The 25759-nt window shown below is 33.8% G+C and overlaps 2 protein-coding genes across 2 annotated transcripts in view; both read left to right on the top strand.

The window, feature by feature from the left end:
* LOC129966881 (obscurin-like) overlaps nt 1–25759 on the top strand; it is a 291121-nt gene that overhangs the window by 69099 nt on the left and 196263 nt on the right. The window contains exons 11-12 of the mRNA XM_056081489.1: nt 12223–12313; nt 17534–17796. Of these exons, the coding sequence (XP_055937464.1) occupies nt 12223–12313; nt 17534–17796 (354 nt within the window). The remainder of the gene's footprint in view (nt 1–12222; nt 12314–17533; nt 17797–25759) is intronic.
* On the top strand, nt 20427–21474 carry LOC129966882 (receptor expression-enhancing protein 5-like). Its single transcript, XM_056081491.1, has one exon. It carries the CDS (start codon nt 20558–20560, stop codon nt 21065–21067), a length of 510 nt encoding a protein of 169 aa, XP_055937466.1. The 5' UTR covers nt 20427–20557; the 3' UTR covers nt 21068–21474.

Here is a 25759-nt window from a genome sequence, read left to right as displayed (position 1 = left end):
GATGATTTCCGACATTTAATGTTGAATGATTGAAAGATAAATTTCATTAATCTCAATTCTTCAAAAGATTTTGTGGAAAGCTGAAAGCTTGTGAAATCCGTGATTTCAAGTAAGAATGCACAATGCGCCTAAGTGATATTTCCCGATACAAACGGAAGGTGGAAAGTGAAATGACAACTATATTATTATATATATGTAATGATATCTTTTAATCTAATTTGAATCCTAATTAATTTCTAAATTTTCATCTTAATTTAGCCCATATTAACTTCATTCTAACGTGTTTTCTTATTTCTTGATTCAATTCCAGCTTTTTTTAAAAATGAATGCTACGCGTGCTCTATTAAAATAGCTTTAATCAGCAGGTTTTCACGCTCCGAGTAAAGGGATAAAAATGTTTAATGCTTTTAACATTCTTTTAAAGAGGCCTAAAATCGACACGTGGCAAAGAAACACCTATAAAAATCTCATAGAAAAACCATCGAAGAGAAAAATTTCTATCACTTTTGCATTTGTTTCACGATGTGAACAGACGTCAATTTCATCGTCGCTTCTTGTACCTAATATGCATCCTGGATGAAATAAATCGAAGTTAAAAATTCAAAACTATCTTCTGGATCCGCAACTGTTTCAAATATGTTTACACACACGCGCGCGCGCGCGCACGCACGCACGCACACACACACACACACACACACACACACACACACACACACACACACACACACACACGCACGCACACACGCACACATACACATACTCATTCACTCACTCATAAATTCGTCTTTTAATTGATGTATGAGGAATAACTTTTGAGACCCAAGGAGTTTCGAAGCACGACACTAGCATCTTGTGTAACACACATCTAGCATCTGAGTAAAAAACTGCCGCTGATGGAGTCTATGACAATGAAATCAGTGATATATAATTAGCATTTTTTAGGATAAACTTCTGCCAACAAATCGGGACATCAACTAGAAAATAGTCATTTGACAGGTTATACATTTTTAATGTTAAAAATTTTATAAATGAAATATGATAGCTTTCATTTGCAGTTTTATTTCAAAGCCACTTGTTCGCTGCTGATCAGTGGCATGTGTCTCGCAAAATTCAGTTCGATTTGGAGGTTTCCCTGACATTTAAAAATCAGATAGCGACTGTGTATGGTTTTGGCTTTTTGGCGGCTTTATAATAACTGAAGGAACTGTCAGTTTTTTATGCTGTTGACTTGCACACACACAAATAAAATGTCCCAAGTGCAATCTGTAGGACTGATAAATGTCATCTTTTTATGAGCTTTAATGGAATGGATTTCACAATGATAATTCACAAGAAAGGTGGGAGGCAAAATATACATTGATATTTATAAAATTCCACGAATTAGCTTATATTATAAATCTGTTTATGTAGTGGCTAAAAATATCTATGAATGACATCAATTCTGCCTATCAGAAATGCTTGTCTAAATAAAGCGAACCAGCACAATTTTTGGACAAACTCTGCCTCCTTTAGTTAAAAGTAGGGTTATATAATTGGGAAAACCTAGTCATCCCTGTATTTTGTTTCCAGAACAGTTTGGAAGAGCATCATATTCATTTGACATACATGAATATGATGCTCTTCCATATGTTCGAATTGATTCAAATTTGAAATTTAAGTATCGTTTAAATTTTAGAACATTACTCGTATGATTTTTTTTCTGGCATTCGAATTTACTTGTAAATCCATGTGGCCAACATTTTTTTTGCATTTGGCTAAAAATTTCTTAAGTTAAAAAATCTGGCAACTTATGTATCTTAGTTTTTAGATTCTGTTAAAAATTACGATAATTTTTTTCGCCTCTTTAAAAGTTATTATTTTTTAGATAGGAATACTTAAACAAATTCTCTTGATAGTGATCTAAAATTAAATGTTTTCCTATTTCAATTTGACATACATTTTTTACTTAAAAACTACTTATATAAACCTGAAATTTAAATCAATAAAAATATTTAGTGTTTGAAATTGGCATTGCCTGACTCTTCTATGAGGCTTTTATTTGCGCCAACTTGCCAAAAGAACCACAATAGAGTGAAATCAGAATTCCTTGGCTTTTCGCGAGGACAGTTTAATTTCCTGTTAACTTAATCCCAAATCTTTGTCAAGTACAATATGTAAAATATTTCAAAAACAATCAATATTCTACTTGGTAAAAACTTTCGGTACGATGCTTTTATTAAAAAATTCTTAGAAAATGAAATACATAGACAGTTAAACAATTAAGTTAAAAATATTTTCCCGTACTTTTTTTTGATATCTACTAAAGAACATTGAGGATATTTATTTTTTATCAAGTTGGGAAAAAAAAAACAATATTTTTCTAGAATAGTATCAAGAATAATATTTATTGGAATAAAATCTTAATAGTTATTAAAATATTTAAAATATATTTTTCTTATGAAAAGACGTTTGATTAATAAAAAAATCTTCTTTAATTTTTTGCAATTTATTCTTCTAATAAAGCGTGAAAAACTTTCTTAGAGAGGAAGGAACCTGAAGCCATGAAATGATTTCCGCTTAAATCTTTTGCTATTGTGTATCTTGATTCGTGCTGCCATCTAGTATATAGAAAATCAGTTATCAATTAGAATAAACGAAAATCCGATTTAATTATTAATTCCCAGCAATTTAGATAAGCAGTTTAGATTTTAATTGGAATGCTTAATGAAATTTTGAGATAAAATGCTTGATACATATCGAGTTCGAAAGATATTTTTAGAGTTTAAAGAAAATTCATAAAGGCATGTTTTTGTATGATAGAGGGTCAGGTATTATTATACATCCTGTGATTTATTTCTTCCTAATTAATGTTTTACTATCAATACAATTTGTATAGTTTAAACTAGTTATATATTATAATTTTTAAAACTCAATATAACTATTTTCAGATGTGATAATAAATATTGTGATTCATTTTATTAATGAAAAATAATGCTGCCTGTATTATTTTCCGATAAGCCAAGATTTAATAAGCCTGGTTAAATCAGTTTTCTTTTCAAAACATTTTTCTTAAAAATTGCACCATATTTCAAAAAATTTATATTCGTTATGATCATTTTGGTGTCAGCAATTTGAATATTCAAGTTCTATTTATGTTGTCTTTTTCAATGTATCAATAAAAGAACATTCTCTGAAACTATGGATTAATCTGTTATTTATTTTGCTTTTAACATAAATTTGTATAAATCGACATCTTTTTTGTACGGAAAAGAAATGGCCTAAGTAAAGATGAGGCTCTATATTTTTCATTTTTATTTTTCATTTTATTTTCCTGTTTGTCATTAACTGTATTCAGTTTCGAATAAAAAGGGGGGGGGGAATTGGTAATTCAGCATATATTGCATGCTACTTAATTGAAAAATTAGTTAGAAATTTTAAATTCCATTCATTAATATTTCTGCGTTGCCTCTTAGTTTTTGTCAAAAATACAAATTATAATTAAAGAATTAAACTAATTCAAGTTCATATATGAAAAATGCCAAGAGATTTAATTATAAATCTGAATTACATTTCTTCATTGAATAAATTGTTTTGAAATAATGTGATCGCAAATACTTAAGGATTCGTTTTTGTTGAATAGTCAGCAAAATAAATGAATAATAATGCAATTCGTTTAAAATGGTTTTTTTAAAAACCGATTTATTCCTACTATCTTAATCTTTAAATATCTATTCAAATCGCAAAACTGCATTTTTAGCCTCCCAATATTTTTGAATTATTTAATAATGATGTTCTAGATTGTAGATAATAATGCATATTTTCCCTCTTATTTCAGATGATTACAATAATATTTAATATTATTTATATCCGCCATTTACGAATTTGGTTTACTGCTGTTGTCAATTGTTGGGTTCCAGACTTTTTACAGAATTCAGACTAAGAAATTAGCCTAAACGTATCAATATTTATTGAAAATTTTCCTACATGCAGCCTAAGAACAATTTACTGAAATTAATTGTGTGAATATAAATTAAAATTTTATTCGCATCTTGTATGTATGTTTTTTATCAGTTCCGAGAGGGCCGCGGTGGTCTGGTGGTAAGATCTCGGCTCTTTAGATGTCGGGTTTCAGGCTCGAGACCGGATTCCACCGAAGAACCGTCGCTGTTTCACTCTAAATCCGTTAGGGCCAACTATCCCCCCGTTGACGTTGTGTCTAGAGTTATGAATCTCATAGTTACGAGATTCGTCTCGAAATAGACCTAGTGTTGCTTTACAACGGGACGTTAATATAACTAAACGGGCTAAACTAAACTGTCGATCCCAAGATCATGCTTTTTAAAGTTGTTGAAAGGCATATGAATGTTCATTTCTTTATGAAAGAATGCTCTATTATTAATCCTCATCTACACAGTCTGATTTCAATCTGCATAAGCGATATCTGCGAATCATTATTGAGATTAATAATCATTAATAGTGCATTGAGCCTGCTGCTGAATGGAGAGCACCTGATTAAGTTCTTAAGCTACCGCAGCTTAAAGCGCATTTTTCACCATTAATCCTCTTTCTCGAAAATTACTTTTAATTTAATTCTTTTAATTTCGAGAGGCACATTTTTATTATGGAAATTGTAATTGAGAATAGGACTATTAAAAATAACCAGCAGGAAAAAAAAATGAGAAAGTTGATCAAAATTGGATGAAAAATAAAATATAAGTAAAATTATGTAATTAATCTTATATTAATGAATTGTTTTTTAAATTGTTTTCATTAAAATAATTTTTTAATTGGCAGTCATACATTATTTACAATGTATTAACAGTCAGATTGTTCTTGAATATATATTAAAAATATAACATTATTTATTCATTAACTGGCCATTTACCGCGTCTATTTGTTTCATATGCATGTAAGAAAAAGTAAAGACGTACTATTTATATGAGTACAAGTGAAGGGGAAAAATGAAATTTATAAAAATGATGTTCAGAATAAATTGAAAAATTGGTTAAAAATCAGAGAAAAATCCTAATGTAGTTGTTGCGATTTGAAAGCAAATGGTCCAGACCATTTTAAAATGGTGTACAAAATAATGTCCGTAGTTCTGAAGTTGTAGGAAGGAGAAATAAATGTAAAATTTTTTCAACTCTCATTTCACACCTACCCCTCAGGGGCTCACCTTCTTTAGGTGAGTACGGGTGTCCCAATCCCGAGGTACCCAGGGATCTATACTCCCTTTATGTTTCCACTCCCCTACGCCTTCTGCTATCTGCTTAATTTTTCCTTCCCTCGACGGCAAGCGAGGGAGCTCTCCATGAGAAGCTGTCGCCGCTCTGTTTGCTTCTTGCTTCTCATGGACAGCCAAAACTCACGTGTTTGCCGTGCGTGGCGACCCATTTGAAAGACGGGTGGTGTACTGTGGTCCCCTGTGCATCAATCGGCTGGTCGCTAACCACCTAAGTGGTTAGTTTGCTAGGGATCAAGCGAAGGGGTTACTCCTTGGGCTTGGCGTTAAGGGTGGTCACTGTCCCCGGGGGTAACTCCCAGCGTATAGGTACCGATTAGCACTAGGGTGGATGCCGAGGCTGGGAATAACCAGAGCCGGTAATTGTCTTCCCTTGTTGGGCTCCGTGGTGGGCGGTGCCGTCGGACCCGAATCACTTACTATATCGTATGGGTTTCTCCAAACGTGGTCCCTTCAGTGGGCATAGAAACATTCCAATATCTTCCAACATAGCTTATCACTTTGATCCATTTTACATTGTAAAGCGAGTTTCTGCAAATAACGAAACTTTTCAAACTGTCTCTCCCTTCCTTGTGCAAAAGGCTATAACGGCAACAGTTGGCGATGTTAAATCCATTCGTAAAATGCGCTCTGGTGACTTGCTTGTTGAGGTGAATTCTCGTAAGCAAGCCCAGCAGATTCAAAAATTAAAAGCACTGGGAAATATACCAATAACTCACCAGTCGTTGAATACCTCTAAAGGTGTCATTACCTGCGGGGAACTCTTAAATGTCCCTATAGATATAATAAAATCAGAAATGAAACCGCAAGGAGTTATAGATGTCCGCCGCATCACTATACGACGTAATGGACAACTCCTTGAAACAAAACATCACATCTTAACTTTTCAGACACCCAAACTACCAGAATTTGTTTACGCAGGTTATATACGACGCCCAGTAAGGCCGTACATTCCGAACCCACTTAGATGCTTTCAGTGCCAGCGATTTGGCCATTCTAAAGTTAATTGCCGCGGGTCTTTAACATGTGCCCGCTGTGCAGAAAAAGGGCATGATAGCCAGGAATGTTCCACACAGGAAAAGTGTGTGAACTGTAAAGGCGATCACCCTTCCTTTTCTCGATCATGCCCTAGCTGGCAGCTTGAAAAACAAATAATAACAATAAAAATCAAAGAAGATCTTTCATATCCCGAAGCCAGGCGTAGAGTTCAAGCACAAACTCCTACTCCTGGTAAAAGTTACGCTTCTGTTGTTCAGAACACCTTTTGCGCAAACTGTTCGTGTAATAATTGTGTAAAATTTCACACTGATTCAAAACCACCTGAAAATATTAGGAATTCTGATTCTGAACATTCTAGCAATAGTACACTTGACAGACGCAAGAAACCACAAAAGAAATCGAAGAAAAAATTGCAAAACTCGCTGACGTTAAAGTTAGCAAAACGCGGTATTTCGAAACAGGAATTGCCTTTAAAATTGAAAAAGTCGGCATCTAAAAATTCCGTCGCTTTAGGACTTGCGACGCAGGGTATAGTGCACAAGGACTTGTCGTCCATATTTGGTGGCATGCCCAAAAGTCCAGATCGCCTTTCTCTCCATCCATCAGATGAGGATGAGGATTTGCACATGAGTTGTGAGGTTTCCGCAACTCTACCACATGCGCCTATTAACTTGCCTGCAATCTCGAATTCTTAATGGGTACCTTCATTTCCTGGAATTGTCGCGGCCTTCGGTCCAAACTTTTTGACATTAAGACCATTATGAATACGTTTCATCCTGTTTGTTTTGGTCTTCAAGAGACCTTCTTGAAGTCCAATATTCCAATTAAATTACGCGGTTATAATTGTGCTCGGAACGATGCAGACACTGAATCTCATACTTCGGGAGGGGTGTGTATCTTCACCTCTAATACATATCCGAGCACACCTCTCACTTTAAAAACTTCTCTACAGGCTGTGGCTGTTCAAGTTCAGACACGAATTTTGGTCACAGTCTGTTGTATTTATCTACCGCCTCACGATGTCATACGTCAGCAAGATCTTGACCAGTTAGTAGACCAGCTTCCTAAGCCTTTTATTTTATGTGGCGATTTCAATGGACATAGCACTTTGTGGGGTTCAGATAGTACAAACTCTCGAGGGCGGCAGATCGAACAGTTAATAACAAATAACTGTATCTGTCTGCTCAATAATGATGAGAAGACGTACTTTCATGAACCCACACGTAGATTTCATAGCCTTGATCTAGCCATGTGCTCTCCTGAACTCTTGCCATCGTTGACCTTTACAGTCAGCAAAGATCTACATAATAGTGATCATTTTCCTATTATTGTCTCCCATGCCCACAGCGGCGGTGCGACTCCCTGTCCTCCGCGGTTTCTATTCCAGCGGGCAGACTGGGATAATTTCAAGCAATTGGCAGATATCACCGAGAACATGGTCAGTACTTACGACATCACGGAAGCAGTACAAAATGTCATTAACTGCATAATAAGATCCGCGAATGCTACTATTCCGAAGACTTCCCCACGTCTAAGGAAATTTCGTAGACCGTGGTGGAATGAAGCGTGTCGCGACAGTCATAAAAACCAAAAGAAACGTTGGAGTATTTTTCGAAGGTATCCGACAACAGAAAATCTGATTGCATTTAAGCGTGCCAAAGCTCTTGCTCGTCGCATTCGTCGTCAAAGTCAGAGAGATTCTTGGATAAAATTCGTATCCTCCATTACATCCTACACTTCCAGTAAACATATGTGGAAAAAAGTAAAGGCCGCTAATGGAATATATAGTGAAACCTCCATTCCTGTTTTAAATACAGGAAATATGGTGCACTCAACCCCATTAGATGTTGCCAATATTCTTGGTCAAGCATTTTCACAAGTGTCTGCTATTGATTCTTACAGTCCTACGTTTATGGCTATTAAGAATCGCGCGGAACGGTTGCGTCTGCGCTTTAATGACCGACGCCCTTTTCCATATAACTGCGAATTTAGGATGTTTGAACTGGAAACGGCTTTATCTAAAGCCAATGATACAAGTCCTGGCCCAGATGGGATGACATATAATATGCTCCGCCCTTTGAATGCAACTTCCCTTACGAATCTGTTAATATTATTTAACAGAATATGGATTGAACAGAAGTACCCTTCACAATGGTGCGAGGCTATTGTGATCCCAATCTTAAAACCTGGTAAGGAACCATCAAATCCTTTGAACTACCGACCAATTGCTCTGACGAGTTGCCTTTGTAAGACCTTTGAGCGCATGGTCAATGCCCGTCTGATATTCGAATTGGAGAAAAACGGATGCATATCCTCGTTGCAGAGTGGTTTCCGTAGAGGTCGGTCTACTTTTGACAACCTAATTCTACTGGAAACCCAGATACGCCACGCATTTGTTAGGAGGAACCACCTTATCTCCATATTCTTTGATATTGAGAAGGCGTACAACCGTGCTTGGCGCTTTGGCATACTTTCTACAATTTTTAACTTGGGTTTTAGGGGAAACCTCCCCATATTTTTACAAAACTTTTTATCTCATCGGACTTTTAGAGTTCGCGTTGGCAACACTTATTCATCTAATTTTATCCAAGCTGAGGGAGTTCCTCAGGGAAGTGTCCTCAGTGTCACTCTTTTTATTGTTCATCTTAATCAAATTTTAACTCTTTTACCTTCATCTGTTCATGGATCACTTTATGTTGATGACTTGCAGATCTCATGCCAAGGCAGCAATATGAATTTAATAGAACGGCAATTGCAAAATGCCGTTAATAAAGTGGTAGATTGGTGCGACAAGAACGGGCACACTATCTCTCCGGAGAAGAGCCAATGCGTCCATTTTTGCAGGAAAAGAAATGTACACCTTGATCCGAATATTCATATTCGCAATATTTCAATTCCAGTGGTGAATGAAATTCGGTTTTTGGGAGTGATTTTCGACCGAACGCTCACTTTCCTTCCTCACATCTTAAGCCTACGACAGAAGTGTGAGAAATCATTAAATATTCTAAAAGTTCTGTCTAAAACATCTTGGGGTGCCGATCGAACCTCCCTACTACGAATTTATCAAGCAGTTGTACTTTCTCGCATTGATTATGCCTGCATGGTGTATGGGTCTGCACGCTCTACGGCTTTGCGGCAATTGGATACCGTACACCACACTGCTCTAAGAATCTGTTCAGGAGCATTTCGCACTTCTCCAGTAGAGAGCCTGTATGTTATTTGCCATCAACCCTCTCTCTCTTTAAGGCGTTTAAAGTTATCTATTTTATACTATTACCGCACAAGATCTGTCCCTAATCACCCTATTTGTCATATGAATCTTCCCATTGGTCTTCGCAGACTATATGATGCCCGCCCCTCACATGTTCTTCCATTCAATGAGAGAGCAAAATTGCTCATGCGTGATTCGGACCTTTCAAATGTCACTATCATGACTGTTGATTCTTTTTGCTTTCCGCCTTGGGATGTCCCATACTTTTCATTTCTGAATCCATTTGCAGGTTTTGATAAGTCCTCCACTTCTTCTGTTGTTTATCAGCAGCTTTTTCTTTATCATCGCTGTCAGTATTCTTCTTTCACACCAATCTTTACAGATGGTTCCCGATCAGATGGGTATGTCGGTTGCGGCATCATAATTCCATCTGATACTCTAAGCTATCGCCTACACAACTCTTGTTCCGTTTTCACGGCTGAGTTGGTGGCAATTTTCTGTGCTCTTCGGGAAATCTTGCCACTTTCTGAGCGCAATTTTATAATTTATACTGACAGTCTGAGTGCTTTGGAGACACTCTCCCATTATCAATATCAGACGCATCCAGTTGCCTTACAAATTTTGTGCACACTAAGACTCCTAGAAAACAAGGGTTTCAAAATACTTTTTTGTTGGATCCCAGGGCATGCAGGTATTTCAGGTAATGAAAGGGCAGATTTTGCAGCTAAATCTGCAACACTATTTTTAACACAATCTCTTCCATATTGTGATGCTAAGCGGTCCCTTGTACGATATATCTTTTCTAAATGGCAGATGGCATGGGATCTGCAGATCCACAATAAGTTGCATTTCATCAAGCCCACAGTTGGTTTATGGCCTACTCTACGACAACGTGAGGATGATGTCAAAATGACTCGCCTCCGTATAGGGCATACTCGATATACTCACCGCCATCTCCTTTTTGGTGAAAGGGCACCAATATGCTCCAAATGTCATATTGAGATAAGCATTCAACATGTTTTGACTGTCTGTCCTAATTTTGAAGTTCATCGTCGTTACTTCTTCCACTCGTCAAATCTTAACATGCAAGACCTGGTGGGTGAAACATACCATCCAAATATTTTTAAATTTTTAAAATCTATCAATTTTTTTACTTGTATCTGACATTTATTGCTATATTCCTCTGTATACTACTGAGCTTTTAAAACATTTCCTTTTTTTCTCAACTATAAAAAATTAATTTTATTGTAAATTAGTAATCATTGTTACATTTAAATTTCATGCATTCATTGCGACTTTAAAAAAAAAGAAATGTCCGTTTTTTAAATTTTAATCACATACTATATGGGATGAAATTGAACCATATGCTTGGCGCAGTATGGCCAAAATTGGCTTTTGTGCCATTAAACCCAACAACAACAACAACAACTCATTTCACACCCCTTAGAGGAATGTAAACATTTTTTATAACTCAGTTTAACCCTTCCAGATGCCATGGAACGTGTTTGCTGAATTTCGGAATAGGATGTGGAATTCTATAAGGTTTAAGCAAACAAACAATCAATCAGGCATACAAACAGACAGACATAACGCTTCACCATGCCTCTGCGACTATAATCTTTGCGATTATTTAAACGATTGGACATGGAGAAAACAGACAGACAGACAGACAAGCAACAAACAGACTGACAGACAAAAAAAAATGAACATCTACTCTACACTCATAAAAGGTGTGTGTTTGCGGTGTCCAGACAAATCTATTGCACTTACAGCCATAAAATTTAGCACACAGGGAATTGTATCGATGACCCAACGCACCTCGAAGTTGAAATTTTAAAATTTAGTGTTGAAAAAATCTTTTATTTAATGTTTTGTTATTTTCGCACTTATTTGCCCGTAGTATGCATTCTTCGCACCATTAAAAATAGCAAATAGTTGCACTTTTAAAGATTTTTTTTTCATTTTCTATTATAATTTTTTGAATTTTGATATTTTTTTTAAAGATTAATCACTTTTTCCGCAAGAATTTCCTGTCGAGAGAATATACAGTGGAACAATGTTTTACCGAGTTTTTTTTCAATGATGGCAGGTCGAGGATGATGATTAACCATTGTTAACATATCTAATAGCTTTCATACACAACAAGAATTGGGAAATCGGACCAGGGGTCGGACTTAGTCGCTTAGTTCATTATTTTTCTTTATTATTTTAAATATGTAGATAATCATCCTTTGCAAAAAATTTTTTAAAATAGTTTCAGAGAAAAAATAAAGGATTTTCTATATTGTAATACTTTGTACGAAAATAGTTTTTAAATGAGCAATATCGGATATATCAATCAGCAAACATTAAATAACAAGAGGTTTCTTTCTTTCAGTGTGTGTGTGTTGCATCTTGATTATTAATGATCTAGAACTGATAGCTGTGCTTCTCTTGCTGTACTGATGATGAATAGAATTCTTAATAATAATCGAACATTTTGATTTGGTCACAGTTGCATTCCCACTTCATAGAGGAACTCCCTGAAACAATTATCAGCCAAATCTATCTTTTGTTGCGTGACTTGAATTACTTAATGAATATAAAGATATCATTTTCGTCATTTCAAAATTCCTTTCGTAGTGCAGATCTTTATTTTACAAACCTTTTTGGAATTTATTTTTTTAGAGCAGAGTGTAAAATCAGAGAATTATTCAAAGCAGAGTGTTTCCTGAAATAATTTTAAAATGAATGAATCTAATGGCTTCCTGACAAAATAACCCTCTACCCTCCTTTTTTTTTTCTATTGCAGGGCGAAGCCATCCATCCGGAGGGCTGCCAACGCAACAATATGTCCTTCACCAGGTCGTCCTTCAAAGCGGCTTCCTTCCAATACACGGACGGTAAGTGGCGATCTCTGGTGAGCTGACAGTGAAACACCCATCTTCTCTATTTCAATGGAAACAAATATCACGAACATATTTTCATTCAAAAAAAGTATTTATCGAAAGATAGTATAACAAATAATTAAATTATTATTAATTTTTTATGATGGTAATGGTTAGAGTAAAATTAATTATGGTGAAGTAATTATCATAATATAAAACAACACAGAAATTTTGTATTTGAACATAAGATGTCTTAAATTTTTTTTACTTGGAACCTGAAGTCCAGACGTGACATAAAAAATTATTAGTGTGCAATCATCGATGCTGTTCGGTTTCGAGACGCTTCTTCACTGGTATTACACGCGCTGTAGATAGTAAGTGATAGGATTCTTTTTGCACATCCTTTATTTTAACCGATATTCTGATCGGATTTTTAATCAATTTTTCCGAAGCAGGAAAATTGAGAAATGAAAATTATAATCACTTTTTTTTCCATGGATGCTTCAGACGGCGAATTTTTGAGAATTCAACTTTTGAGTGATCTTATATTAATGAAGGTGATGTCTTATCCTAAACTAATTTCATATAATAAATGTTTAAAATTACTTGTCTTTGGCCTTACATATTTGTGTAATTCAAAATTAGATTCGATGAACAGCAGTTGGTTCAAAGAGCATAGAGTCTAGATTCGGTTTCAGGTCAGAGTTTCAGTTTTCATATCAATGTGCTGCAGAACTTCAGAAAGAAAGGTGCAGGAATCAGACGACATCTGAACTCTGGTTTATAAGTGCCAAGTATGAAACATCGTGTATCTTCAAGACAGAACCTTAAGAAATCAAATCTACTCGTGCCACATTTCAGATAAAAATAATATTTATATTCCTTCATTTTTTTGCGTTTCGAAAATATAGCTACCCCATTAGCAAGTGTGCGTAATAAGTGAAATGCGTTAAGTAAACATGATTTAAAAAAGAAGTGAAAGAAATTTAATTAATTTATGAATTTATTTAGATAATTTTAAAGAATCCAAAATAGCTTTGCAGATAATTTTTTTCTTTACTTATAGATTCTGATTAAAGCAATAATATTCAATGTCGACAACTACTAAAATGCAAATATACGATATCTGCTTGTGATCAGAACCCGTCATAACTTTTTATTTAAACCATTAATATAGTTTTTTAATAGGTAAATATTAAAAAATGATGTTCTTTCAATATATTTTTTAATATTTTGAATGGTATTTTAAATATGATTTCTTAAAAAAAATTTCCAATCTCTAACCCGTATTTTGACTGGTAAGATATTCTACAATATCCCACTTATTGCACAATATTTGTTTCGCTGTCCAAATTTAAATTTACTTAAAAAACACTAAATATAGCACTAATGAATCATTTCACTTTAACTAAATATATATTTATTTGTAAAATTTTAAAAGAATTCTCATTATTGTAGTTTTTGTCCAATATCATCGGAAAGTTTGGCGTAGCTTCTCTGTCAATGTTTCCGCAACTTCGATTGGCTTCGCAACCATTAATTTAAGAAACTTCGTTTTAAATATTTTTATTTAACCATTTTCTAGCGTTTGTCTTATTGTTGCTTTCTAATTTTTAATGAGAATTTGAAAATTGAAAATCTCGTACAACTTTAGACAACATTCATTTTTCGTTATTCTTACATACATCAGAAAGATGATTTGGCGTTTCGTTAAATTTGTCTGATGTCAGCTGAGACGTGCAGTTTTTTTTTTCTTTCCTGGGAGACATCATTCTTGGCCCCTTGCCAAACGAAGCATGGTGAAGGAATAGTAGTATCACTGCCCTACTTTAACTGTGAAGAAATGTAGTGTTAAGGGCAGAAAAGATAAATTGTTGCTTCTTGTTCCATTCTAAAATTTTATTTAAATCGAAATATCAGTTGTTATTTATGAGTTTTTACTCTTCCGTGAACGAAATATAGAGAAAGTATTGCAACCATTAAAAAATTCGAACTCGAGATTTTGACGAATCTCCATGTTTTAGATTTCAGTGAATTCGAAAAACACATTTTTGGAAAATGTCCGTCTGTTTGTCTGTCTATGACTAAAATAACGCAACAATCTTTAAGATAGACGAATGAAATTTGGTACATAGTCTTGTAGGTACATAGTTTGGTACATAGTCTTGTAATTGTAGATTTCTGTTTAATTTTGAGCATGATCTATTCAGAGGAAGTCTGTCTGACCGGCTGTTCGAATATAAGTGAACACGATAGCTGCAATGCGAAGAAATCTTTAGGGATAAAATTTGGTACACAGATTTAACATCTATATAATAGACACTTATCAAATTTTAAAACAAATTCTACGAGAGTTTGAACGTCTGTCAGTCTGTACTCTCTGAAGTAGATAAATGAGATAACTTCAAATCGCAAAGACTTAAATATGTCAAATTTGATGCGGGATTTTGTGAGTGCATTTGTAGTTATTGCAGTTATCAAATTTTGGCACCAATCGGTTGAGCAACAACACATCTAAAATACAAGTTCATTTTTATTACAGAATATGCAAGAAAGCTTGGGAGTGACCACTCACACAAGTTCATCCTGTAATATGTTATAAAGAGGTGATTGTACAAGCAGTTAATTTAGTTTTGGTGCATCTATGTCTCGTTGTAAAGCAACATGAGATTTATCCTTTTAATTTCTTTCCTTTTACTTTTTGAAAGAAATATTGATTAAAATCATTTCGAAGCTCGTTTCCTTTGTCTCCAGTCAAAGATATTACATGCCTATTATCAAAAAATTTGAAAGAAGTTAAAAAATGATTTCTTGTCTATCTGAGTTAATGTATCAGGCCCCGGTGGCCTCGGAACCGGAGAGTTTCAGGTTCGTAACCCGATTGCATCGAAGAACCGTCGTGTAAGCATGCCTGGTGCACGTTAAATCCGTCGGGGCCAAACATCCTTCCGCTAGTGTGACGTGGAAGTTTAGAGAAGGAGTTGCCAGATCGGGTGTCATCCTTATCATCAGACCTCGATTCAGAATTGCGATGTCCGTTCCACAATAGCCCTAGTGTTGCTTTAAAAGGGACGTTAATATGTATCTAAACTAAACTGAGCTAGTTGTAGGGACTGCCCATTTTGTAGCTTTTCTGGTCCCAGCGGAGAAGACTCAATGTTTCTTTGCGATCTGAACTCTAAAGTAATTATGACTGTATAAATGTACGATAATTGACAACTGAAATAATTTCATATGCATTACGAAAGGAGAATTATTTTTAATGGGGAGTCGACCAGGTGAAAAGAAACAGTTCTCAATTTCTCTTTAAATCATTTCCTCAATCAACAGTTTCGTTTGCTTCGTTTCATTAAAATGAATTTTTCTACCTCGTTTAGTAATTCTAAAGCTCTACACACTTCAAAATGTATTTTGTCGGTGTATTTATTCTTTGCTACATATGTGAGACAAGTGAGAAGAATCTGTCAAACTGTTTTTGTTTTAAAATACTGGTGCTGAAAGATTGCCAGAAAATAATAGGCGGTGTTTTCACTTTTATCTGAAAAAACTGTGGATTCTATATTCGAAAGGTATTTTGTGCAAGCATTCAAAATATTCTTAGAGTTTGTTTCACAGGTAAATAGTGTGAAATGTCAATTAAAGTTAATATTTTTTTAAATTCATGAACGAGTTTTAAGTATAAAAATCAGTCCTACGTAAAATAGTACTGATACATTAAACAAACATAATGAGAAATATATATATCAGTTCTTCAAAAAAAGGGGGTTGAGTAGCTAAGCAAATTCCAAATATTAGAATTTTTAAAAAAATCAACAGTGATCATATTTGATGGTTTCTTAATGTTTCTGAAATTCAGATAACGAAATTTCTGGAAAGAAATTTAAAAAAATATTAGATTCAGTAAAATTCAAGCCTGTCTGTTATAAGAGGACTTTCTAAAGATTTCCCCAATTTAATTTTTTACTTTTTCCCGATGTTTGTCGGTCATGGAATGTTTTAAAAAAGTTTCTGTGGAAAAAATCATTTCATTTTTTCGAAGAGAATGCCATAATTCAGTATGTCATAATGATTTTCAAAATCGATAAGTATTTCTTCTATGATTATTCTTTCCTACATATGGGAGCCATCTTTTACCAAAAAATATTTTTTAAAAATTTGTGACTTCTGCTACTACCCTATTGGAACACCGTATTTGTTGTAAAGTGCATGAAAAACATACAACTGATATCAAGCGATCCTCGTTAAAATATTAAGTGTCAGCATTGTTTCAAGGGTAAATTATACAGGGTGGCCATAAAATAACTTTATCTGTTTGGCAGCGTCTACATCTACGGAATGCATCTACAGCTACAGAATCATTTACAGCTACAGAAGGAACGAAATGAGCCACGTTTCACATACAGAATGTGGAAGGCATGGGAAGATGAATTCCACAGAAAAAAAAATTGTACTAAAAGTTACCGATAGGAGAAATATTGTAGCTGCTGGTACGTACTAACGAAGAAAATTGCATATCGAGATGGCTTATGTAAAATTCCTAGTGTGTGCGTGACAGCAGCGCCATGCATTCCTTGTAAAAAAGGAAGTTCAAACAACTTGTTAGGTGTTCGTTCTTGACTTTGTTGTGTGCTTAATATGGACCCTACCTTACCTCGGTGTGCTTTACCGGTAAAACTGTTCTACACTAGACAGTGTAATGCTGTGGCTGCTCTTAAGCAAGCATTCATGTCTTGAAACAGAACATAAGACGGGCTGTTATGAGCATTGAAACTGACAGTTTTCACGCAGCAGTGGAGAACATTATACACCATACGCATTATGTTGTACACAGGGAAGGTCAGAATATTGAAAATGTTGCACGGCGTTCAGAAGGCCTTAATATTGATGAATGAAAGATTACTTTCTGTGAGTTTCATGAATTCATTCATAACTGTTCTCCCACAGCGCCAGTATTTTCCCTTTCGACAACTTTTGAAACTAATTTTTTTTCTGCGGAATTCATCTTTCCATGCCTTCCGATGTCTGTATATGAAATGTGGCTTCATTTCGTTCATTCGTGTTAGCTGTAGATGTCGCCAAACAGGGCAAGTTATTTTACGGCCGCCCTGTAGAAGGAATGTTCTTTCTGTAGTAAAATGATTTCTCTGTAATTGCAAAATGTTCAGATGGTCCGCGTTCGACTGCCTTCTTCCACATAATGAAACTAGCAACTCTGACTGCAGTGTTTTGTTGCAGATGGCCTAATGGACACCACATCCGTCCACACGACGTCAGTAACGTCCCGAGTGTCGTCCTCACTTTATGACGAAGAATCGACGTCCGTGCACCAACGCACGACCAGAAGGGCCGGAGAGCTCGAAGATGACAGTTTCTCTTTTTCCTCGAAGAAGACACGCCTAGCCTCTGCTTATGAGGCGGATGAGTCCAGCTTGTCCACCTCACACAGGGCAGTGCGGACGCTGGATTCTTTTCTGTCCGAGGCCATCACAGAAAGCAAAGTAAGTAATAAAAACAAAATAATAAATAAAAACAAAAGTGTATTTTTCGAATGCTGTTTTTCCACTTTGTGCAATAAAGAGAAACCGCGAACGGCGTCGTCCCGTCAGTCAACAAACCCTAAAGAGGGGTTTATGATGTGGATTGCGTTTCTTTAAGACTGAGACTGAGCATATGAATTCTTACCAAAAATCTAATGATAAATAATGTTTATCCACATACTTAATTTATATGTGATTCAGTCCATCTTCGTAATTGATAATGAGGAGCTTCTGGCATTGTCGTTGGTTATCGCCACCCTGGTGAGAACACAAAAAGGTGGGGTGGGGGGGGTTGGAGGTGGGCTCCTCCCATCGATGACGGGAAGTACTTCCCAAAAGAAGGGTTTTATCATGGTCGATGATGGTCCTTAGGTCTGAATCATAATTCCTGTCAGTGTTGCTGTTGCAAGTTGTCCGGTCATTCAAATTTTTCCGTGTGCCTTCCGACGGGTTGTAATATCCAATTTGTGGTTATATGTTATTCACTTTTTTTTACGTAATGGAATAATGCAATAGAGTATTCGCAGCATTTTTCTAAATTACTATGACTAACGCTTTCTAGTTCAGATTAGAATTTGAGTGGACACTTTTAAACACAATGGGCGATTGTAAGTAGGTTTATCATGAACAGGTTAAACTTAAAGCCCCCCCCCCCCCCTCAACTTCCCAAACTCCGAGATTTGAGTTGATGTTGACATCGAATAAAAAAATAATTTCCATTTTTAAAGAAATATATGTTTATAAAAAGGCAACTTATAAAGAATGATCATTATTGACAGATTTATCCCCCCCCCACCAAAACAACAACTTAGTATCGATATCTTTCTTTCTTTGGGGGGGGAGGCAATTCTTATTTGAAGTGGTTCTCCCCAAGCTGTTCGCAGGGTCAGTTTCAATAATACGATTGACTTACAGGAGATGTAACCTTCCACAAATTCGGCTTTGGCGGCTTGTATGTGTGAAAGACTAATATAGGGTTTGCAGTGTTTCAAGAAACTAGATTATTCATAAGATTTTCATTTTGAGTATTATCACTCATCCTTCCAGAAAACACCACTGCAAAAAAGAAAACAATGAGAGTCATTTTTTAATATGAAAATTCAGTATGACTAACAAGCTTTCTGTATTTGACAAAATGTTGTAAAGAGAGAGTGAATTTCTTATTAGCTCAGTTATCCAGTAAAAAAGTAGTAGATAGTTGTAATGCTCGAAATATACATTTCTCTTTTTTCCCCCTAAAATCTTTCTTTTTTACTCTTTGTCATAGTTTTCTTTTCTTTGCAATCGTATCGCTTTAAGATGGGAAAAAGCAAAAGATGAGATATTTCTGGGTTAATACATCTTAGTCAACTTTCTTTATCTATGAATCAGTATTTGATTTATCGATAACTTTTTAGCATCCAGGAGTCAGCATAGGTCTAGCAAAAAGAAGAAAAAACAGACGTTGTTAAGTACCGTAGTCGTAGTAAAAGTAGAAAAAGAACTTCGCAGTGCTGCTTGATTTTAAGTTTACGGGAGGACATTGCCTGGATGAAAATAACATTTCAGGACAATAAATAATATGAAAACAGTTTCATATGGCTGTTTTTGAATACTTGAAAAACTTGTTTTTCCAAATATTAGAATATCGATTACTTCTGCTTGGTTTTAATACTTTAATTGTTCTATTTTCACCGTTTAAGATAATATTTTTAAATTATTCACCTGCGATTTCGAAATGATACAATTTGTCAAAATTTGCTAATAATGATGTTAAATTTTATTTTTAGAATTTTAGAAAATGAAAGCTTGTACAAATATATATATATATATATATATATATATATATATATATATATATATATGGAGAGTTGGTTTCTGAATGAACCATGAAGTATTAGTTCCCCTTTCTGTAAGCAATCGTCTATCCAACTTCTTAAAAGGCAGTTTTATCGCCTATCACAAAATACTTCTACCTTATTTGACTGTAATTTGATATGAAACATCATAGAAATTATATGACATGAGAAATTACCTATTGATTATAATCATAGCTGACATTATATGATGCAACTCCATTTCAATTCAAATTTATTTGTAATTTTTTTATTATACGGAATTTTCAGTTAAAGTAGATTTTTCACATTATTGTTGCAAAAATGTCTATAAATGTGTTCTGATAAAATATGAAATTTTTTCCTTAAAATTGAATTTTAAAAGGAAATTTAATTCCTCTTTTTGTCTAGATACAAATTTTGTGCTTTTATCTTATCGACACAACGCCACTGATTACATTTCATGCAATTTTGTAAAAGTATATTTAAAAAAACCTCTATGGCACAGAAATAGTATCATTCTTCCCTGTTGGTTGGCAAAAATGAAGTCAAATGTCCAATTCTCATGTCACATTAAAGGCTAGCATTCCATTTCCCTACCTCTACTCTGTCTACACGTCGCCGCTGTTTGTTACTATCTTTAACCTGTGCAAAAGGATTCGATATAAAATGCATTCTGAGAAACAATGCCAACACTTTTGGCAGGCAGTCTTAATCGCCGAGACCTTCAGAACCTAAATAAAGAGAAAGAATGGAAGGATGGGGTGGAGACAGCTCTGGAAGGAGGGAGGGTGAAAAAAAAATCTCACCGTTAGTGTTGGTATCTACAGAGACCGATACAGTCTCTTTCCTTCCGAGTGTGTCTCTACTGCCGGCCGCAAATTCAGATTTTCACAATCCGATTCAAGATGTTTTCCATCAACCAGGCCTTATTGGCCCTGGATAAGAAACTCCAGGAAGAGAACAAATTCAATGAAATATTGAAAAAAGTGGAGGATTTCTCGGGTATCGAGAGGAGGAAAATTGTCCTGACAACCTGCTTTATCCTTGCTGCTATGATCATCATAGGATATGGTGCCCAGATTATCTGCAATGGAATCGGATTTGCCTACCCAGCCTATGCGTCTATCTTGGCCATCGAGTCCAGGAACAAAGACGATGACACTTGCTGGTTGACCTATTGGGTTGTTTTCGCTGGCTTGTCCCTCATTGAATTCTTCTCCGATTTCATCCTGGCTCTAATTCCTTTCTACTGGATGCTCAAATGCATGTTCCTTATCTGGTGCTTCATGCCCTTTAGCCTGAATGGTTCAAAGTTCATCTACAACAGATTCATCCGGCCAGTTTTCCTGTCCCATTTGGTACAAGCGGAATCGGAGGACAACTCTCCTTCAGAAGAGCACGAGAAGTCCTCTTAGATCCTTGGTGGTGATTGTCCGTGGCCCAGTGTGTGAGATTCCAGATGAAGAAAGGATACTGCATCGAAGAACGTACCAAGACCAGAATCGATAACGATGAAATACGAAACACGATCGTCGATATTAGAATTAGGATAGTGTTCATTGTCCTTGTTTGTTCCAACCTGGTGATAATACAAAGTTCATTTTCACCTATGCTTCGATGATATTTTTTTGAAACCATGACTGCAATTAGCTGCACAAAGAGATTCCGTTGATTTTCGGGAACAATCTGTAGGAGCTTAGAACCAAACAACTGTAACCGTTTGTGGATGGTCCCCATGGGATACAACGTATGCAGGGTTTCTTCAAAGTATATCGATGAAATTCCTTTACCTGATTGTTAATAAATCACACATCACTGTTTATCTAATATTTATTTTGTGCTCCACCGAAGTTTCCTCGAAAAAAACACACTTTCACATCTTGAAACTTTGTTTTTCATACCATCTTCCATTCAGTAGATGATAACCTCGACTTTTTTACTGTTATTTTGTGATTGTTGAACAGTTATTGCATTTTAAATTTAATGCTGCCAAAATTGATTTCAGTGTATGATATACAAAACACTATATATTGAAATATTATTGATAAACATTTTTAAGGAAATTTTAGTGTTATTAGTAGAAAATATGTATTATTAAAATGATTGAAATTGCATCGTTCTCGTCTGTATTGAAATCAAGATAAAGTTTTAGGCATTCATTATAAAGTCTCGCAGAAATGTGATAAATATTTTCATAATTTCATTAAAAAATGCATGACAAAACCATAAAAAATGTGAAGTGATTTATGTGGCATTTTTATTGACTTCTGAATTTTATTCTGCCTCATTTCAGAATTATGTCTAATGAAAATAAAATCACATTTGTTCAAAAGAAGATTAAAAATGGAAAGTTTATTATTATTATTATTTTACTATTTCGCCATTGATAACAAATTTAAACTTATTGCTTAAAATGTGTTTATCATTCGATTAAAAATTTCTAAAAAAATAGAAATAAAAAATTTGGAGAAAAAACTGAATATTATAATTTTAGTGAAACCCATTAAATAGAATTAATTTAGATTTTAAATTAAGAATCCGTTTTTTTCGATTTATATCCATCATCAAAAAATATTAAAATTATGGATTACTTCCTGAAGATTTAAGGTGATGAAATATTTTTTGATATTTATTAATAATTATAATAACTACTCTTGGTTATTTACAAATGGTTTCTTATTGATAAGTTTGATCATTTATTTTAAAATATTAATTTAACCTGCATGAATATTTTATGAAGATTTTTGTGCATTAGCATTTATTTTTTTTAAATTATTTATTTTAAAACATAGTTTTGATTTCTTAAATGTTAATAACATATACTTAAAACATCTATTCTTCTGAGTCATTGAAATTTTAATAATAATATTAATATAACAATATAATAATATTTCTATAAATTTTTTCTGAAGTGAAAAATCATAATATTTTTATAAATTTCGATTATAGCGGAAGATCAATTTTTAAAATCTCTATGCTTTTGAAGGCTGAATATACGCTAATATTCTAATAATCTCTCTACTAATTTGTAGAGTGTGTCATTGTTAATCATGAAAACTATAATCTAATGTTTTTTTTTAGAAGAAAGTTTAATTTTATCATTTGTTAGGAAATTTAATACAGTATTTATAATATTAGTTTCTATTATTTGTGTTTTTTAAAATATCTGTTGAAATCTTAGATTTAAAAATGATGAAAATGCACTCAAAATAAAGCTTTCAGATGGATTTGAAATAATTCAGAAACATTAGGAAATATAGTTTATTGATATTTTATACCTTTTGTGAATTATGTTAGCTACTTCTTTATAAAAGATAGTAAATTTTTAGATAATTGATATGTAATATGTGCATTGACGTTGTCTTTCATAAAGTTTCGCTGCATTTGTATATAATTTAATGTCTTCATTGGCTATTTTTTTTAAATTACAAAAGTATAAAAGTTTTTAGGTTATTAACAGAATTAGTTTTTTTTTTAAAGTGAGAATGATAAAAAATGGGCATGCTTATAAATATATATTTAAGTAACATTATAAAATTGAATCATATTTAAAGCTGAGAACTTTTAAACTATGTAGAAAATAAGTACTATTTTTTAATTTCTGAAAAAATCTCAAAGAATACTGAAATAAAAAGTTAATAATATGTATATATAATATTGCATTTCATTGGATAACGAAACATTTTCAATGATTTAAAATTTTCTGAAGAGTTACTTGTATATGCATTCCAAGCATTTTTTTATTGAAATTTAATGTACCTTACATTTTTCGCGTGCTAAATCTTTAATTACACGGCAAAGAACCGTTGCGCCATCTACTGTATTGAAGCGCCATTCGAGTATTTTGTACTTGACTTGGAATATAGACTCTTATTACTGCTTTTAGCAGAATATGTGAGATAAATTTCTAATCAATTCGAAATCAATTTCTTATGCACCTTACATTCTTTGCGTGCTAAATCTTTAATTGTATGGCAAAGAACCGTTGCGCCATCTACTCTAATGAATCATCAGAGTATTTTTGATTTATTTGGAATACGGACTCTTATTATTACTTTTTGCACAATTTGTGAAATCAATTTCTAATCAATTTGAAATCACTTTTTATTGTACCTTACATTCTTCGCGTGCTAAATCTTTAATTACAAGGCAACGAACCGTTGCGCCATCTACTGTATTGAAGCACCATTCGAGTATTTTGTGCTTGACTTGAATATAGACTCTTATTATTGCTTTTCGCAGAATATGTGAGATCAATTCGAAATCACTTTTTAATATACCTTACATTCTTTGCGTGCTGAATCTTTTATTGCATGGCAAAGAACCGTTGCGCCATCTACTGTATTGAGGCATCCGAGTATTTTCTGCTTTATTTGGAATATAGACTCTTATTACTGCTTTTCGCAGAGTATGTGCGATCATTCTCTCACTTTGGGTTTCATTTCTCCATCAAAAATGCGAATATAAGATTTAATTATTTTATTCACACTGAAAAGCTGCTCTAAATGTTCTCCTATAAATCTTAAATAAGAATTCCGTCAGTCGTTAAAATTGTCTCTTCAACTTTATCGAACTATAAGAAAAATAATAATACGCATTAGAATATTATTTATAACGTATTTCAAAATTTGAAATTCGAATTTTGAGTACACCCGAATGTTTTCGATTAAAAACAATAAAACGTTTCTCTTAAGTACCAACATTTCCCCTTTTTACAATTATTTTTCAATTTCGCCTTTCGGCATTTTACGTTTAGAATTTCGGAAACTACGAGTAAAAATTATCTTTCCAATCATGCACGTGTGATTGCTGTTTTTATAAATCTAATTTTTTAATCACATGAAAACGAATGCATTCGATATTTTTATGATGGATATTTTAAGATAGAGTGATTTGCTTATTAGCATACTGAATATGCAAATAATTAAATGCAATGACTAAAATTTTGTGTGATATTTTCTTGAACAAAAAAAAAAAGCATTAAATTATTGCTTTCTCCAAGAAAATACCATACACATTTTTATAGTAAATTATTGCATTCATTTTCTTACCTGTAACTGGGTAAGTAATGCAGTAATAAAAGTATGTTTCGCTTAACATAGATAGCTATGCGTTTGATAAATTAATCTATATAAATATAGTGTGTCCTAGAGTTTAGCGATTCTCACATCTATATAAATATAGTGTGGGTTTAGTGATTCTCACATCTATATAAATATAGTGTGGGTTTAGTGATTCTCACACAGACAGTAGTGCGATTTCTATTGTTTCTATCTTTACTAATAATGGAGATTAAAGAGCACGCATGTGTGTTGGATCTTTACAGGACAAACCGCTTGACCAATAACTGTGAAATTTGGCTCATGTATATTTTGTAGTGAGAAAATATACCCTCATAGTAAACTTTTAAAACTTTAATTAATCGGAAATCAAGCAAAAGTTAGCGTTTTTCCAAGATAATTTCTGAAAGTAATGCAGCACAAAAGTGTTATTATATCATCTTCTTAAAATTCAAGAAAATTATTTTCTCAATGTAATTATTGCGGTATATATTTTTCATTTGTAATAAATTAAAAACATATTTTAAGCGTATTTAATAATATTATATTTCTAAGTTGCGATGAAACTCAAATCATTTTCAGTATTGCAATATTTTAGTCCTTACTCTCTCTGAGTTATGAGCCAAATGGCAAATTTTATCTGTCTGTTTTTCTGCATTTTTGATTTACTTCATTTACACTATATCTTTAACAATCATGCAGATATGTTTTACGAATTTTTTTCTGTCTTAGAGAAGTATAAGACATAGAAATACGTCAGAAGATTAATTTTTTTTGATGATCACAAAACATTCTTGATGTTTACTTGATAGCGAAATGTAAAATGAATGAAAATATATAAGATGTTCCCAAAAAAGTGGAACAAGCGTTTATTTTCCAAAATATTGCGCTTAGACATACGCTTTCAAATACAAAATTTTATAAAATAAGATGAGGGTAATTGTGTGAAAATACTTTGGCCCCTGCAGAGGTTGGTAATAAAAAAGTTTAAAAAAATTAAATTTTTATATAGCCTCGTAGTGTAAAGTTATCAATTAGTATTCTTAC

This window comes from Argiope bruennichi, chromosome 4 (assembly GCF_947563725.1).
Source record: "Argiope bruennichi chromosome 4, qqArgBrue1.1, whole genome shotgun sequence".
Lineage (NCBI taxonomy): Eukaryota > Metazoa > Arthropoda > Arachnida > Araneae > Araneidae > Argiope > Argiope bruennichi.
This window is presented reverse-complemented; position numbering and strand designations above follow the sequence as displayed.